Source organism: Podarcis gaigeae (genome assembly GCF_964106915.1).
Source record: "Podarcis gaigeae genome assembly, chromosome: 10".
Lineage (NCBI taxonomy): Eukaryota > Metazoa > Chordata > Lepidosauria > Squamata > Lacertidae > Podarcis > Podarcis gaigeae.
In genome coordinates, this window is record NC_139686.1 from 56,932,150 (window position 1) to 56,951,465 (window position 19,316).

Below are 19,316 nucleotides of genomic sequence, written 5' to 3' on the forward strand. Positions count from 1 at the left end.
CAACTTTTATGGCCAAAATAATGTTACTTCAGATTCCTCTGAAGGACCATGGTGGGAAACACAACACCTGCCACCTACCTGAATACCTCAGAACAATAATAGTGAGAAACGGTGGTTGTTTCTCTGTGAGGAGACTGGCGATTCCGCTGGCGGGTGAATGTCACAATATTTTGTGAATACACTCATGCATAGCCTTATTTTGAAATAGCAATATTTTCACCCAAAATGAAACATCTACATTTAACTTTAAAACGATATGAAAAGATGTTAGGACATCCCTATTCTCATCAGAGAAATTTTGGGATGTCCCTCTTTTCATCAAAAAAATGTTGGAAGGTATGTTTCCAGTCCAGTTGCGGGTACAGCTGATACAGCTGGAAAAATAATTATTTCCTCCTTTCCCTCTGATGACAGCCCTTTAGAATAGGAATTTTCTACTGAGATTCAGGGACATTGGAACTCGATGATCCCATGCACAGAATTTCATCTAGTGAAAGCCACATCCATGCCAAACACACAAATCTAGAAAAATCTGTGCCAGGTATGAGTTTTCCATTAACATATATATTTCATTAATACCAAATCAGCACATCAATATGAAAGTTACTGATCCTGAACCATCTGTACTCATTTATTTAAGGTGGGGTGTGGAGGACAACCATACAGACTGTCATAGCCATTTCTGAATTAGCGGGACATTTCCCCACATTTTGCGTCAATATGTTTAAATGAAATGCAGAAGCCAACACAGAGTTAAATGCAAAATTGATTTTGATCATCTGCCAGAGCGGGGTGGGGGTGGGGTGCAGAATCTGGGAATGTGGATTGTTAGAGACCAAGGCTTTCAAAAAGAAAAGAAAAAGAAAAAAGAAAAGAAAAGGAAGTCAAGATATTTATTAACTGAAATTGAGTCTTGGCCAAACTACGCATCACATTGTGCTTAACGTGCAGTGTTTAGTTAAGTTTTGGTTGATTAAATAACAGGCATGGGGGAAGGTGATTCCACTGTAAACACTTATTTCTTTACTCTTCACCCAGAAAGGAAATTCCCCACAACAATGGCTTAGAATGGAAGGCATGAGGTGGGGAAGGCACCAAATTTTGGCGTCGTACAGGGGGCCGCTGAAATTTGAAAGCCCCCCACTGTACACAGAAGCCCATCTGAGTTCCTTATGCGTGGGTAGTTTGGTGACACCCTTTGGGAACTTTTCCCTCAGGCTTCAGTCCACACGTGGCGGGCAGATTTTCATTCCATTTGTGGCAGGAGAGTAAAGAGATAAGCCTTTGGTTGCCGTGGTCCAAGGGCCTCTCTACCTAGCCCTCAGCACTCTTTCCAGGCCACACTCTTCACATATAATGCAAAGCGTTATTTGTCGGGCTGGAATGGACCCTTGGACTTGGGTCATGGCTCTCGTTTGCCTAGTTGGAGGAAATGGTGTGTAGGTTTGTGTGGAAACTAGCCGATTGTAAGGCAAAATTAACATTCCTTGTTCCATACCCTCCAACATTTCTCTGGTGAAATTAGGGACATATCCTGGGCTTCTGACTCTGCCCACCACAGGGGTGTGGCCCTGGGAAGGTTACCCAGAAGGGAATGAACATCATTTCCCACCCCTAAACAGCAGCATTTTATTGTGTGGCTGGGTGGTCTGAGACTATTGCTACCCAAGCAAGGCTGCCAAGAAGAAGAAAAAGAAGAACAGGAGGAGGAGGAGGAGTTTGGATTTGATATCCCACTTTATCACTAGCCTAAGGAGTCTCAAAGTGGTTAACTTCCTTTCCCTTCCTCCCCCACAACAAACACTCTGTGAGGCGAGTGAGGCTGAGAGACTTCAGAGAAGTGTGACTAGCCCAAGGTCACCCAGCAGCTGCATGTGGAGGAGCGGAGACGCAAACCCGGTTCACCAGATTACAAGACTACTGCTCTTAACCACTACACCACACTGGCTCTCTCAAGGTCATGTAAGAAGGGTCTGAGGTGCACCGTGGCAGAGCAGCTTTCAAGAGGAGGAATAAAAAGCCATGCTATTTCAGCCAACTTGCTGTGCTGCTGACACATAATCATTGCACACTGTTTTCCCATTTGATTGCTCAACAGAAGTTTCAGACAAAATATCCAGCCAGCACATATATGGCAGTGACAATTTCAGGTTGAGTTTATTTTTACTCAAGCACTGGGGATGCTTAAGCCCTACTGTGCTGGATTCATCACAATCTTAAGAACTCCTTAGGGATGCGATTACCTCCCCCAGACATGCTGTGCTCTTATCGAGAATGTATAGCCTCCATGACTTGTCACAGGAAATATTTTGAGGGGCAAACTGTCTTTGTGTATTCCAAATAACTCCTTCTCTCCCCCATCTATTGCATCCGTTTCATTGGAGAAATCCCTCATTTGCATTGTAGGGCAAAGAAGATAGATGATAGATAGATCGATGATAGATAGATAGATAGATAGATAGATAGATAGATAGATAGATAGATGATAGATAGATAGATGATAGATGATAGATGATAGATAGATAGATAGATAGATGATAGATAGATAGATAGATGATAGATAGATAGATAGATAGATAGATAGATAGATAATAGATAGATAGATAGATAGATAGATAGATAGATAGATAGATAGATAGATGATAGACAGATGATAGATGATAGATAGATAGATAGATAGATAGATAGATAGATAGATAGATAGATGATAGATAGATGATAGATGATGATAGATAGATAGATAGATAGATAGATGATAGATAGATAGATAGATAGATGATAGATAGATGATAGATAGATAGATAGATAGATAGCGATAGATAGATAGATGATAGATAGATAGATAGATAGATAGATAGATGATAGATAGATAGATAGATAGATAGATAGATAGATGATAGATAGATAGATAGATAGATAGATAGATAGATAGATAGATAGATGATAGATAGATGATAGATAGATATAGATAGATGATAGATAGATTAGATAGATATAGATGATAGATAGATAGATAGATAGATAGATGATAGATAGATAGATAGATAGATAGATAGATGATAGATCACATCAATTTCTCCACATACCTCAGTAATTGAAACATTATTAGGACCAACCATAATTGTCATATAATATTGATCAAGCTTTTCCCAGTACCTTTCAACAGGCTTGATGTTATGCAAAGCAGTGGTGCAGAAGGGAGGAGTAAGAAAGAAACAACAACAAAAATGCAGATGGTAAACGTCTTTAAATGATGAACGTTTGATATTAAGATATATCTGCTATAGCTCTCTCTCTCTCTCTCTCTCTCTCTCTCTCTCTATCTCTTAAGTAAAGGTTAATAAAAATGCCTCTTCGTATGGTTGAAAAGTGCCCTTTTCAGTTCATTCCAATCTAGTAAAAATTATTTTGAAGAAGCTTTGACATGTGGAAAACTTGCCATATCTTTAATCTTGCTCTTCTCTGCATTTTTCAGACTGTGAAACATTCTGAGTTGTTATTTTACTGATGCGGCAGGTGGAAAGAGGCCCAACAGATCCATCCGATATCAGAGTGCATGGAATGTCTATCACTTCCTCACGTTTACAACCTGCATCAACTCTCTGATCGTCATAAAAAAGTAATTCTGTGGACCATTGATGATCCATAATGAACCTTCCGGTGGACCACAGAACCACAGCAGAAATAATGGAGGAAAATTCTCAAGATCTTTTCGAACTTCTGGTGCAGCTTGAGTCTATGTGCAGGGCAGAAGCAAAGGAGATGCATTGCTATATAGTGTAAAAAAATTGCTAGGTGTATGCACACTCCACATCACAGGTACGTTTGTTGATGAGATATGACAGTTTGGGCCAATTCACTGGCCTTGAATCTTGATTGTGACAAACACAAGGGTAGCCAGCTTCATCACAACTCCAGCGGCCCTAGCCAGCATTTTCAGTGGTCAGGGATAACGAAGATTAGCATTCCAACAACACCTGAAAGGTACCACATTGACCATCCTTGCACAAATATCTCAAATTATTATTATTATTATTAATAATAATAATAATAATAATAATAATAATAATAATAATAATAATTTATTTATACCCCACCCACCTGGCTGGGCTTCCCCAGCCACTCTGGGCGGCTTCCAAAAATATATATTAAAATACTGTAATGCATCAAACATTACAAGCTTCCCTAAACAGGGCTGCCTTCAGATGTCTTCTAAAAGTCTGATAGTTGTTTGACATCTGGTGGGAGGGCATTCCACAGGGAGGGCGCCACTACTGAGAAGGCCCTCTGTCTGGTTCCCTGTAACTTGGCTTCTTGCAGTGAGGGAACCGCCAGAAGGCCCTTGCTGCTGGACCTCAGTGTCCGGGTAGAACGATGGGGGTAGAGACGCTCCTTCAGATATACTGGACTGAGGCTGTTTAGGGCTTTAAAGGTCAGCACCAACACTTTGAATTGTGCTCGGAAACGTACTGGGAGCCAATGTAGGTCTTTCAAGACCGGTGTTATATGGTCTCGGTGGCTGCTCCCAGTCACCAGTCTAGCTGCCGCATTCTGGATTAGTTGTAGTTTCCGGGTCACCTTCAAAGGTAGCCCCACATAGAGCGTATTGCAGTAGTCCAAGCGGGAGATAACCAGAGCATGCACCACTCTGGCGAGACAGTCCGCAGGCAGATAGGGTCTCAGCCTATGTACCAGATGGAGCTGGTAAACAGCTGCCCTGGACACAGATTTGACCTGTGCCTCCATGGACAGCTGTGAATCCAAAATGACTCCCAGGCTGTGCACCTGGTCCTTCAGGGGCACAGTTACCCCCATTCAGGACCAGGGAATCCTCCACACCTGCCCACAAATGTCAGGGTCCTGTCTGACTAGGACCTTGGGGAGACTTCCTCTGAGGAAGAGGCATGGAATCCCACAGAGAACCCCCAGCTGGAAACCTGAAAGAACCTGCTCTTGTCCTATGACAAGTCAAAGAAGCTGGTCTCATAAACCTCTCACCTGGCCCCCAACAACCTCTCTGATCACCATTTGCACTCTACCTTGCCCCCACTATTTCTTGCTGTTCACCAGCTGGACCTCAAGAGCAAAAGCAGCAACAGGCCTGGTGGGTAGTGCAGAGTCAGTGTAGAACCATTCATGTTGCCAAGAGATGTTATCACCAAAGATCTCCTGAAGAAGAAGGGTCTACTTGGGAGAAGTCATAGAACAAGTTTGGGGAACCTGTGGCCGTCCAGATGTATCTGGACTACAACCACTCATGGTACCCCGCTGATATTGTAAACTCCAGCTCCCATCAGCCTCATGGCTAACGGTCAGAGATGGTGGAAGTTGCTGTCAAAACATGTGGAGGGCATCACAATGGCTAGTCCTGCTCTGCAGTTTAAGAGATTACTGCGTGTTTCCAACTTCAGACTTTGGAAACCTCAAAAGTTCATTGATTTAAACTCAGTTTATATGTAGGCCTTCTTCATTTACACCAGGCTTTCCCCAACTTGGGTCTCCAGCTGTTTTTGGACTAAAATTCCCATCATCCCTGACCACTAGTCCTGCTAGCTAGAAGTGATGGGAGTTGTAGTCCAAAAACAGCCGGAGACCCACGTTTGGGAAACTATGATTTACACCCACAGTCACCTGGGAGCTTCTTCTTCAAGCTGGGTTCATAATTGGTTGTGGTCTGCAGCCTCATGGCTTGCAACATTTTCTATCTGATCATCGCCCTTCTAATGATGTATCTTTCCAATCCAATCATCACCTGGCTTCCAAGAGCTGTTTAACATCCTGGGAAACTGATTTCTCTGCAGCTGTGTGGCATGAGTGTGATGGAGCAATAGCTTGGGATGGACAGCTCTGCCTACTTTTTAATGTTCTGAGTCATCCGGAATAGATTTTGCCATGGAGTAATAACCATGGAAGACGTTATTACCCAGCTCGAGCTATCATTAAAGTCATAAGCCAACTGCAAGCAAGGCAAAGCCGAGACACATTATATACATATTAAAGGTTCTGTAGCCAGTCTCTCTTCACCATTTGAAGGATTCTTCAAAGGATCATATTGCACATATCCTATGGTGGTGGGAAGTTTAGCACTGGGATTAGTCATTAAAATAACTGATTGAGCAAAGTTAGTTCTTTGTGCCTGAAACTATATTATCCATCTCTTAGGCAGGGCTACGTTTCAACAAGGCTGTAAACAAGAGAAATTTATTCACCTCTAACTTTTATTGCTTGTGATTTATTTCATCAAATCTTTTCATATTCAACCGCATTCTCACACAGTTACATAGCCAAAGAAGAAAAAGGAGAACACAGAAAGGCCATCTGTGAACTTATCTCAAATCTTGTCCTAGATGTGAAGTCAAAGTCAGCTATAGCCATGCTGTGAGATGCTGGAGTCTCACAGGTTTCAAAATCATTCCCTTTCCTTTATAATCATTCACACATAATTCTAGAGAGGGGCCAAACAGTGACCAGCCCTGAAATCTGCTACACACTTTTGTGTGTTGAGTTGTAAGGCAACGACACTGGGATTCTATGAACCATAACTTTGCTGTACTGTAAAGTAATGCTAAGGGTGAATTTGCCTGAATGTCATCCATTTTACAAATCTCATTCATTTCCCCTGCGCTCTGCCACAATCAGAAATAGAGTGGGGGAAACTTTCCATGGGATAAGAATGGCCAGTGTTCTGCTCATGGTAGGCCCCTTTAATAGAAACTCACTCTCTGGCACTCTCTGTTCCTCCATCACATGGTGCAAGGATTAGAATATCCATCCCTTTTCTCCTTTTGCATTCCTGGTTGTCCTCCATGACTTGGGAGGTGAGCATCTGTAGCAGGGAGCTTGCGCTACTTGTGTAGGTTCCCTTGTGCATTTAAGAACCCCGATTTTCATTCGCCATGTTGTACGTAAATACCTGCCAATTTCCATCTTTTGGGTAACCTAAAAAGACCCAAACGTTTTAACTCCAGCCTAGGTGTGGCTGCCATTTGTAAGCATCCATGCTTAGCCTGTCAACAGCATCTAAGTCATATTTTCTTTCGACTTAAGATGCTTTCAATCAGTGGCTGGAGACACAAACAACGTAACAACACCAGTTTTCCCCAAATATAGTATTAGATTCTCTGCTTCACACAGATTTAGATATGCATTATCATGTTAAAGCAAGATGTGTGTTGATTTTCGAAGTATGCTGGTTCTGTGTATAGATCAGCATGCGTGCTGCTGGACAACTATCACATACCTTTAAAAATAAATATTGCTTTCCAGTGGTGTGTATCTTAGTGCCAGACAATACATATCCCATACTGATGCTGGAGGACATGTATCTATCTATAAGTCAATAGAATCAATTGGATGTCATAGGTTCATCTTTGAATCTGCATAGATTCTATTATTCTCTGTTCTGAAAAGAAATACTTCCTTTGAACATGACCTTGAATGAGGACAAGAAACCACACAATAGTAACAAGAGTTTTGTTTCCTCCCTAAATGAGGGGCGGGGAGTGGGGGGGGGATACAATTCTGTGTATTTGTAAGCAGAGTAGCTCTGTGAAAGTACACTGACATCAAAATTGGCACCATTTCTGAAGAAGATGAAAGGCGGCAGATCCATTGAAATCAACGAGAGTTTTGCCTTTGCCTTTTGTGGAGTCAATACTTCACCCATTAATACCATTAACTTCTGACATATGTCTTGATGAGGCAGCAAGATAAAAGGCCATGTTTCTCCGGTGACAAAGAAATAATGAATTTCTGCTCACTTTGGCCTTCTGTGATTAGTCAACACGAAGGCCTTTAATGTAAAATACTGAATTTACGTGCAAGTACGGGATCCTTTATTAAAACGCATGAAAGATTCATGACTAGTTGCTGTGTGGAAGCTGCCACACACATTGATCTTAATCTGTTGGCAGCACAACTGTCATGTGCCCCTCACAATTTTTTAAACTGGTATGACACCGGTTTAAATGTATAATGCAGAGCAATGGAGCAAATGATAGCAAGAACGTAACTGATCATCAGCCTATCAATTATTTCATTCCATTCAGCTGGGAATGTTGACATTCCCTCTCTTGTTCCAGTTCTCCAAATACTGCAGCAAGTAACTGTCATTACTGGAATTATATCTCCCATAAAGCTAGCCACAGATTCTCCCTCTCAAATTAAAAAGGCAATTAAAAGATAGATCTTCTTGACACCTTGTACATATCTATAATGACAAAGCACACTAAAGCTATACTCCTGACAGTGCCCAGGGTTTGGTACGGAAGTGAAATGTTTAAAATATTTAAAACTGTCTGGGTGACAGCCTATCCATTTTATCTGCTAAGAACACACCAGGAAGACTTTGCAGAAGATTCTCTGTGATTTTTTAAATCACTTTCAATCTGTATCGCGCAGCAGAGTTTTGTGAAGAGACCAATCTGAAGGAAAAAATAACTGAGAGGAAGATGAAACATTTCAGTGAGGCTTTGGAAACATAAAGATGTAGGGCAGCAGTTATTATTCACTTACTTTGGTTCTGATGACGAGAGGCAATGGGAGAAGCAGGAGGGGAGTGAAGAAGATGAGGAGAAAACGTCGGTAGACCAAGAGTGTTTTGATGACCTTCATTGCGGTGGGCTGCAGGCTCTTCTTTTCTGTGGAAACCATAAACCAAAAGGGAAAAGAGAGATCGAACCTTAAGTAGAAGTGTCTGATTAATATTTCTCCAAACTATCACCTTTAGCCTTTGCAACAGAGCCTTCAGTCAAGCCAAGTTAAAAATAAATATAGCTCTTGATTGTTTTAGTGTCTTACCATTAGATAAGAGGTGCCTTTCCCAGTGAAGATATGAAATACTTTCTATCCTGACTGCACTCTTTTTTATTCTTCCGTTATACCAGAAGGAGATCTAGGAACCCACCCAGGCCCTGTTGAGAAGCCTTCTTCTTCACCCTGCCCTTTCATGAAGCCTGAAGACAAGCTGGGTGGGGCGTGTGTTGCGTGTCGAGGTCCCCAAGCCACCCCCCAAATAACTCACAATGCACACTTAATTTTTGTTTAAGGTTTTTGGCATAATTTTGGCCACAACTTTATTTAAATACAAAACCGTGAGTGGTTGTTTAGGCATTGGTTAAGACTATCTGTCCCCCCCACCTGGGGACAGAACTGACTTCCAGGCACCACCGAAAGACAGTGCGGGGGAAAGCAAGTCGGGGAGAAATGGAGCTGAGTCACCAATGCCTAACCGCAACCTTACAAGTTGCGACAATTTGCTACGCAGTAGGCAAAAACCAAATGGCCCAGCCAATCAGCCAGATGGACAAAATTCCTACCAGGCCCCTGCCCCAATGGCAGACGACCCCATGACAGGCATAGCAAGGTCAATGCAACAACCCCTTACTCAAGGGCGGGTGGGCGGGTTTTCCGTTGCACGCAGCAAAGAGAAAGCTCCAGGCTGCGTGCAGAGTATTTAAACATTTTACCCCTCCCACCAAAATTGCAACATAACTTTTACCCCAGCAACCCAGTGAACCAATCACTGCCCCAGGCCATCTTTAGAGACCCTGCCTGGTAACAGAGGGGTGGCTCAGCAGACCCCACCGCAACACGTGCTCTCCATGAAGGCGAACACGCTTTCTCTGAGTCCTGAGACTTCGTGAGGGGGTTGTTCACGTTTCAAAGCTACTTTGGTTAAATTCAGAAGTACAGTGGAAATTGAACTGAAATGTAAATGTTCAGAACTCTTGCTTCATACTCTGATAGCACCATACCGGTGTTCCTCCTTACTTGTGAGCAGTGAGAAAGGGAAAATTTAAGCACAGTGTTCTTGGATGCCTCTGAACCACAACAGTGTTGTGACCTGTGCCGAAGTGCAGTCACAGCACCTCTCAGGTGGGCGCCATTACAGGCCAGAGTTCCTCCTGCCCGCTTCTTGCCTTTATGTACTTCTGAGAAGCGCAAAATGAACATTTCAAGTCAAAACAGAAACTGGCCGGTGTGTGCGATTCTGCACTTTTTTTATCTATGAAAAATAATAATGTGGCAGTCTTTAGCTGCTTCCCATGTCTATATGTGTTTTCTCACCCTGCTGCCTGTTGACAGTTCCCATTTTTAACTGTAGCCTGGGGAGTGCAGAGTTCAGCTGTCTGAGTAATGTATGAAGCATGCTATGATGGCAGAAATGCTGAGTCAATCCAAATATCCCCATGATGTGCAGGAATCGTCTTGCTATGATGAAAGCATAGGACTGGCATCAGCACCCAGGGCCTCCTGGAGGTGGAGCCCCATTATTCTGCCCTCTTCCTGCAGCTGAATTGAGTCACCATTTCCCACAACACGCTCAACCTCTTAGGAGTTGCCAGGAAATCAAATGGTGGCTAAACCCAGGTACCCAACACTGCTTGGAATACTGTCACTGCAGCCAGGAATGTTCCTGCTCACCACAGCCAACTGAAAGAAGAGGAGGAGAGGGAGACATTGCTCAAGACCCCCTCAGACCTGGAGCCAGGCTATGAAACTGGACCCACTAACCCAGGGTTTCCCAAACTTGGGTCTCCAGCTGTTTTTGGACTACAACTCCCATCATCGCTAGCTGCCAGGACCCATGGTCAGGAGTGATGGGAGTTGTAGTCCACAAACAACTGGAGGCCCAAGTTTGGGAAACCCCGGGCTAATCTGTGGTCCTCCAGATGTTGTTGTACTCAGCCAGTATGGCCAATGGTCAGAGATGATGGGAGTCGTAATTTAGGGACTCAGACAACACAAATTTGTGGCATGGGCCCCTTCCACACATATATCGCAATCCCATCCCAATGCAGAAATTCTCTGGAGTCATGGAAGGGAACTTTCTGTTCTAATTCTGAAATGGCATTTTTTACATTTCTGAAACAACGCCATGGCATGCTCTGAGGGGTTTTTTCCTACCATGCCCCAAGAAACACACACATGCACTCCATTGCACTTGACCCAGAAGGCCACAGCCCACTTCGTATTTATGTTTGATCCAGCCTGAAGAAGAGTCTGACAAAGTTTTTGGACATGCCTTAATAAGGAGTGGGGAACATTTGGTCCTGCAGATGCTGCTGAACTATAACTCTCATCAGTCCCATGAAGCATGGCATCTGTACAATTAATTATTATATCGGGTTTCAATCCTTGAAACGCTTCACGCTTTGCAGTTTTTAAATGTGGGAGTCATGTAGATTTGTTGCATATGTACCTTGTTCAACAACTAGAAAAAGAAGAAGAAACTGCACAAACCACCCCTGGCAAGTACCCCAAACTAATGGAGATGCCAGTCAGCTGATTTCAGCTTACTCATCTTGCTAGTCCACTCTCCCCACCCTCAGTCATACATTGGAGAATCAGTTGTGCTTCAGTCATCAAACTTTGGATTGGCCTGCCAGCTGATCCAGATTTTAATTACCCTGCAAACATGCAACCTCACTGACCCACGACTATTTGCCAACCATAGCCGCTGATGTAATTTTCTTTGGTACTGCTGAACTTCTCGTGCTCCTCTGAAGGAAATGTACTGCAGTGAGTACAAAAAGCAGTGGGAAGTGAAAAAGTTAATTAATCTGATTAAGTGCCCGTTTCAGCCAGGGTAGCCATTTCCTTGTGCTGAAGTAGTTTGCAGTGACCCAGACAAGTGTGAGGCTAATAGGATTAGCATCTTAACCTGACCAGTCCTGCTCAGGACAGATCGTACGAGTGGTCTTTCGGATGATTTCGGATTTCAACGTAAGAACATAAGTGCCCGGACACTGAGGTCCAGCTCTGAGGGCGGTTCCCTCGCTGCGAGAAGCCAAGTTACAGGGAACCAGGCAGAGGGCCTTCTCGGTAGTGGCACCCACCCTATGGAACGCCCTCCCACCAGATGTCAAAGAAATAAACAACTACCAGATTTTCAGAAGACATCTGAAGGCAGCCCTGTTTAGGGAAGCTTTTAACATTTAATAGGTTATTGTATTTTAGTATTCCATTGGAAGCCGCCCAGAGTGGCTAGAGAAACCCAGCCAGATGGGTGGGGTATAAATAAATTATTATTATTATTATTATTATTATTATTATTATTATTATTATTACCTGCTGGATCAGGCCAATGGTCCTTCTAGTCCAGCATCCAGTTCTCACAGTGACTACATGAAACCCACATGCAGGACCTGAGCACAAGAGAACTCTCCCAACAACTGATATTCAGACACATACTGCCAACTTCCGTGATCCCCAGCCATAAAGGTCATGGGCCAAGGATGTTGCAAGTTTTAGTCTAACAATATTGGGGGTGGACAGGTTCTTTTATTCTCCAGTGTATTAAGGGCTCTGAACGATGCCACAAGCATCAACCCAAAGTCCCTTCCTCATATTGTACCATTCTGGGCGAATCTACACTAGCTGTTTTACACAGTCATGCAGTTCCTTCAGCATGCATCCAAGCCACAATGTTTTCACTGTATATATGGTGGGTCTACACTCATGGTTTTTAACGTTAAGGAGGGGTTAAGGAATGGTTTTGCTAATGTGCATGGACACATGGCGCCCTGCTTTTTACGTGCACAATGCGCTATTACCTTGCCTTTTTATCGTTTAATGCTTAATAAATTTAATGCTTAATGACTGATGTTTTAATGCAGCCTTTCTCAACCTGTGGGTCCCCAGATGTTGTTGGACTACAACTCCCATCACCCCTAGCTAGCAAGGCCAGAGCTCAGGGCTGATGGGAGTTGTAGTCCAACAACATCTGGGGACCCACAGGTTGAGAACCACTGTTTTAATGTATTTTTAATCTCCTGTTGGAAGCCACCCAGAGTGGCTGGGGGAAGTAATAAGTTATTGTTGTTGTTGTTGTTTTATGCAGCTATATTGGAGAAACACTGCTCATATGTCCCTATGTAGTGTTTTACCTTTCTTTACTGCATTCAAACTCTGACCCCTCTCCTGTGGTATTTGAGCTTGGAGGGAGGATTAAAATGTAACACCAGAGGGTGGAGCAGAGCAACCAGTGACCAGCAGCAGGGAAAGAAACAGTGTTTTGGGAAATGGGGTGGCCAGGTATTACTTACATTTGATGGGAGGGAAAAGGTAAAAAACGTTTTAATTATCAAGTATGCCCTGTGATGTTTTAGAACAACATACCTAATATTATTCTAATAATGGGAATGACCGCTCCCCATATTAAACGAGGGAGGCCCTTTGCGTGATTGCGCACAGCCCCCTGGACCCTATGCCGCACCATTAGCACAGACTTGGCTTCGCCTTCCCCAGGTGGGATACCTGGAGGTCTCCGCCTACCTCAGCCAGTTGCCCAATCCCGCCTGGGGAGGCGTTGCCAAGGTGATCAGGGCTGGTAGGGGGAGGGACCACCCTGCCCACACTATAAGGGGAGAATCTTAGCTGGGTGCATTTGACGGGAGGGAAAAGGTAAAAGACGTTTTAATTAACAAGTATGCGCTGTGATGTTTTAGAACAACATATCTAATAATATTATAGTAATGGGAAATAACGTTAAACAGGTCAGCGTAGATCCAGCCATTGCTGGCAGTATTTAAACGCCATTCCCTCAGTTTTCGTGTGAACCGAAAAACACCTACAGTCACTTTTCATGTTACGCTCTCCCAACCCACAGCTGTAATGAATTTGCTTCCCCAAATTCTCTCTGCAAACCAGGATGTCAAACATTCGCCAGATGTTCTCTGCATCTTCAAACATTTGCAGGATATTCACTGAATATTTCATAGCAATAGCACATCTGATGATATTTCAGTTTGTTGTTTGACTTTGATACTTGACAATATTTACCATCCCCTGATCATATTGTAGCGGGTGAAGCTGGCACTCCAAGTTTTACACGTTTGCTGTAAATCGATCCACTGCCAACACTTGCATTGTAGTTTTGTCAATTTATCATCTACCCTTTTTCTGCTGGTGCAGCTAGCACTGAGCCATAAGAACATAGCCAGCAGGGTTAGTTGCCACTGTCTGCCTGTCCTCCCATGAATTTGTCTAATCCTTTTTAAAGACATCCGGGTTGATAGCCATCACTACTAGTTATATTTGCCTGAACTGGTCACTTGATTCCCAGATCTTTCATCTCTATGGATAAAGGCAAAAGTGTTTAAGATTCCTATCAAAATAAAATTAGTTATTCTATGTGAGAAATATTCAACGCAGCTCCTCCAAGGGACAATCCTGGATTTACAGAAGCCATCCCAGTTTCTGATTGGATCCCGGAATGTCCTGCTGGTCCTTAAGGTAAAGGTAAAGGGATCCCTGACCATTAGGTCCAGTCGTGGCCGACTCTGGGGTTGCGGCACTCATCTTGCTTTATTGGCCGAGGGAGCCAGGGTACAGCTTCCGGGTCATGGGGCCAGCATGACTAAGCCGCTTCTGGTGAACCAGAGCAGGGACTGAGCAATGGGAGCTCACCCGGTCGTGGGGATTCGAACCGCCAACCTTCTGATCAGCAAGTCCTAGGCTATGTGGTTTAACCCACAGTGCCACCCGCAAGTGCCCCTATTTTTGTCAGAGAAATGTTGGAGGGTATGGAATAGGGCATCCCTGTTTTCATTGGAGAAATGTCGTAGGGGAGGTCTCTATTTTCATTGGAGAAATACGGGAGGGTATGTCAACATTACTCCAGCACTGAACTTGAGTGGCCTGTGCCAGTCACTATGAGATGAAAGCCAGCGTCATACAAGGCACAACATACCAGGGAGAACCCTCAGAAGTAGATAAAATTCAAGCCACCATAAGTGGCCAAACACACACACACAAGATAGAAAGTGACTGCCCTTGTAGAACTTTGGCTACCTGAGACCAGAGCAGATTCCGCAGCTCAGAGAATTATGGGGAAATCTTCCTTGCTGCTACCCAACCTCAAACACCCTTACAACATGGGGAGTCAATTCCCTGCTTTGTGAGGTTATCTGAACCTGGGCACCAGGTCAAGCAGATACTCCTGCTCTCTTACTGGCACAGAGGAAACTCTTTGAATCCTTCCTTGTTCAGAGGTACACTGCAACACTTTGTCCTTCCTTGTTCAGAGGTACACTGCAACACTGGTATCTTCTAATTAATGTGGGTGGTGGTTGTGCCATCGGCAGCAAACATGTCTTTTGCCCAAGGCTTCTGCCATGGTGATGTGGGATCTCTATGCAACATTTTGGCTCTTCCTATATTATCACTCATAGCTGTAACTCATAGCTTTGACTACCATCAGAATATCTGAAGAAGGTGAAAGAGAAAGTATTTTGCAATGAGAATTTCCGATTTATGTTTTCTTAGTCATGGTAATAGATGCATGTGCTTAGTGATTATCTGCATCCCTCTAAAGGAAATATCTCTAGTGTGCTGGTTGAAAATTTATATACTCATGTACATATGTACATAGAATTACACTAAAAGAATGGCTTTGCTTAACTAAGTTACTTTGGGAAATCACACTTAATTCAGACATAAAGACAAGCCATGGTTTACTATTCCAAGAATGATTAGTAGCAAGGCTAGAGCTCAAATAATTCATTCTTCCTCTTTCCCTTCCTTCATGTTTGAGTGATTAGTTCGCCTCCTAATTTGCCATTTCATCAGAATGCCAGAAACTGTGGTTTGTGCTAACCTTTGGTCACCCTCAAGCTAGGAGTCAAATCAGGATCAAAACATGGTTTGCAATCTGGTTTTGAAGGCAAACTATGGAAAAGTTAGTGGAAACCATAGTTTGTCACTTTGAACAAAATAGCAGTCTATGGTTTACCAGAAACAAGAACCAAAAGCTTCTAAACTCCTCCCCTTATGTTCAAACAAACGCAGAATGGAAGGAGGAAGTGTTTGTTCTTGTAACAGTATTTTTTTCCTTGTAACAATTTGTTGCTACATGGTTTGTTGTTACATTAGTCTCCCAGTGCTAAATCTGTAATGTGCTTCGGGATGTGGGAATGAAAATCACAGCATATCATTCATAGAACATTTCCGTTCCCGGGATAGGCCAACCCAAGCAACCAACTAGAGCAGAATGTAGGAAAATAAAGAGATTGTTGCCTTCAAAATATTTTTTTAGAGGATCACAATTCTGTGGCTAGTATAAATTGTCAACAAGTAATGAAAATGTCTAGACTAAACTATGCACTTCCCCATCCCCCAGATTATAAAATGGTTTCTAAAGTTAGATTCCTATTAGCCTGGTGATATGAAAAATCTAATGGGCTGTCTGTACCAATTTGAGCTATTGTGCAAACAAGTTGGCACCAAAGAGGGGAAAATCTTGCTTATGCAAAGCAGAGACTGTAACCTAGATCACACTGCTCTTTTCTCTCTCCAGAGCTGTTTTACTTGCTGTCACAATGAATGAACTCAGCAATGTATTGTGTAACAGGTTTCTCTGTATAATTTTGATATAGCAGCATTAATTTTGGAGTGTCAAAACAGACTAGAAAATGAATGGGTTCCTTTTGCTATGCTTCAGTTCTTGAAAACCTAGAGAGGACTCTTTTATTAGATAGTAATTTGCAATCATGGGGAATGAAAACAAAGAATCTAAAGCAGGGAGTGTACAAAAAGCTTGTGCATGAAGATTTCAGGCATCTGCACAGAATGCACAAACTTTTAGTGGCCTGGAAGTGTAGTGAAATTGTTCCTGGGTGAGCAGATAGACCTTCAGAGAATTCAGGGGAGATGGATTTGGACTGCAAGCCCTGTTCCTATTTCCAAGATATGAAACTGAGTCTTTTCAAATAAAACTGTACAAGCAATGAGAGATACTGATTTTTCTATAGTTCCTGAACTATACACAGGAACTTGCATGCATGTAGCTCTGCTGAGACTTTCAGGCGAATGATTGGGAGTCATTCCTGAGACATTCCTGGAATAGCATTCCCTATATCTCTGCACAATCTAGCATTGTGCTTGCACATTAATGAAACTCACATTTGCTCAAGAGTAGCCTTGCACAATGCAGTTTCTCCCTCTGTAGAGATATACACAGAGATAGCTATAGGTTCGTGGGCGACATCACAGAACAGACAGGGAATACAGGTTTTCTGGCTGACTTCCTGCTCATCTTCTTGAGCGAGTCATTAATAGGCTCAGCTTCCCCATGCTTTCAGAGGAATTATTTATACAGGTTCCTTACACAGATAATTCCACTGAAACGGTGAGGAACCCTATGGTAATAATAGTGATGAGCCAAACTGAAGCCCAGATGCACAAATATATTTTTGCCTTCTACCTTTTGCTCTTAGAAGGTGCAAAGAGCCACATTCCGTAGAATGGAAAACCTGTCTGAGCAAACTGGAATTTTATTGGCCTCTCTAAGTGCAGGTCTCCCTGTGAACCTCACCTCTTATAAAGGTTTCCTCATATTCTGTGACTGGTCTGTACTTCTAAACTGGCAGGATGACCCCAAATCACATGTGGGGGGGGGGCAATGTGCTTTAGCTTGCATTGGTTTATAGCAGTACAGACAGTTCACATCCTGGACAGGGTATGTGGACTAGTTCATTTTATATACCTGGAACCCCTATCGTGGCATCCATGAACCCCATGAGACCTTCAGGCACTCCCCTTGGTGGCATCAAGGACCCTTGTCTATCTCATGTTTTAAAGTCTTTTCAATTGATTTTGACAACCCTGCAAAAATCCAGAGCAGAGTCCCTAAGACAGTTGGATGGCAGCTTGTATGTCTCCTTCCATTGGTTTAATCACGGCTGGAGAGGGGAAGGCGGCCTATAGGAAGGAAGTTGAGCAGTTGGGGGAGTGGTGCAGGAAAAACAACTTACTCCTTAACTTAAAGAAAACAAGAGATCATTGTGGACTTTAGGAAATGTAAACTGAATATTCAGCCACTTATTATTGAGGGGAAGTGCGTGGAACAGGTCTCGGTGTTTCGATTTCTGGGAATGGAGTTGAGAGACGACCTAACCTGGGGAGAGAACAGCAAAGACCTGGTGAAGAGAGCACAGCAGAGGTTATATTTTCTGAGAATCCTCCGGAAAAATAATCTCTCAAAGGACCTGTTGAATGCATTTTACCATTGCACTGTGGAGAGCGTACTAACTTATGGTCTGTGTGTGTGGTTTGGGAGCTGCATGGCCAGGGAAAAAACAATGCTATCCAGGGTTGTAAAGACTGCAGAGAGAATAATTGGGTGCACTCTTCCCACCTTGGATCAAATCTGTGCTGCCAGGTGCCATAAGAAAGCAGCAGAGATAGCGCAGGATAGTACATACCCCGGAAATGATCTCTTTCAGCTTCTGCCTTCTGGAAGAAGGTACAGGGTTATAAAGACTAGGATTAGCTGCCTAAGAAACAGTTTCTAGGCAAATGCAATTCTGGTTCTAAACGCAGCATAAGGGGTCTCTATAGTATAGTGTATTTTTAGTATAGTGTATTTTATAGTATAGTATAGTGTATTTTAAAATGAGGTTTCAGAGTTTTTAGGGGTTTTTATAGTATAGTATAGTATAGGGACGCGGGTGGCGCTGTGGGTAAAAGCCTCAGCGCCTAGGGCTTGCCGATCGAAAGGTCGGCAGTTCGAATCCCCGCGGCGGGGTGCGCTCCCGTTGCTCGGTCCCAGCGCCTGCCAACCTAGCAGTTCGAAAGCACCCTCGGGTGCAAGTAGATAAATAGGGACCGCTTACTGGCGGGAAGGTAAACGGCATTTCCGTGTGCTGCGCTGGCTCGCCAGATGCAGCTTTGTCACGCTGGCCACATGACCTGGAAGTGTCTCCAGACAGTGCTGGCCCCTGGCCTCTTGAGTGAGATGGGCGCACAACCCCAGAGTCTGTCAAGACTGGCCCGTATGGGCAGGGGTACCTTTACGTTTTTATAGTATAGTATAGTGTATTTTAAAATGGGGTTTCAGAGTTTTTAGGGGGTTTTGAATGTTTTATGTAGTTTTTCAATTTCATTGTTCTGTATGGGACAATGACAATAAATATATCGTATGTCCATCAACTGCGGCCAATCTGGTGCCAAACATATTGGTCTGCTTCCTTTGGACCACATCAGCAAGGTTGGGGGTGGGATCGTGCTGTCTGGACAGTCCAAGACCTCCATACAAATTGCCCAGGCTTGCGCTCTGGAGAGGTCACTTTGTTGTTGCTACCACAGTGGTTTGACTTCATTCCTGGAGGCGCACACCAGACAGATGCCACCAACAAGACTGAACTTGCCCCTAAGCAGGTATATCAGTTGCGGGAAACCTTTGGCTTTCAAGGTTTTGCTGAACAGCAATTCCCATCAGCCTCAGCAGGCACAGCCAACTGCCAAGGATGATGGGAGTTGTAGTTTGGCACCACCTGGAGAACCACACCTGAGGTATGTGAATCTATCCCACT

General features: G+C 43.5%; 1 protein-coding gene across 1 annotated transcript in view; it reads right to left on the minus strand.

The window, feature by feature from the left end:
• SLC13A1 (solute carrier family 13 member 1) overlaps positions 1–19,316 on the minus strand; it is an 87,105-nt gene that overhangs the window by 41,871 nt on the left and 25,918 nt on the right. Inside the window, exon 2 of the mRNA XM_083699275.1 lies at positions 8,515–8,639. Coding sequence (XP_083555401.1) covers positions 8,515–8,613 — 99 coding nt within the window. The 5' untranslated portion in view covers positions 8,614–8,639. The remainder of the gene's footprint in view (positions 1–8,514; positions 8,640–19,316) is intronic.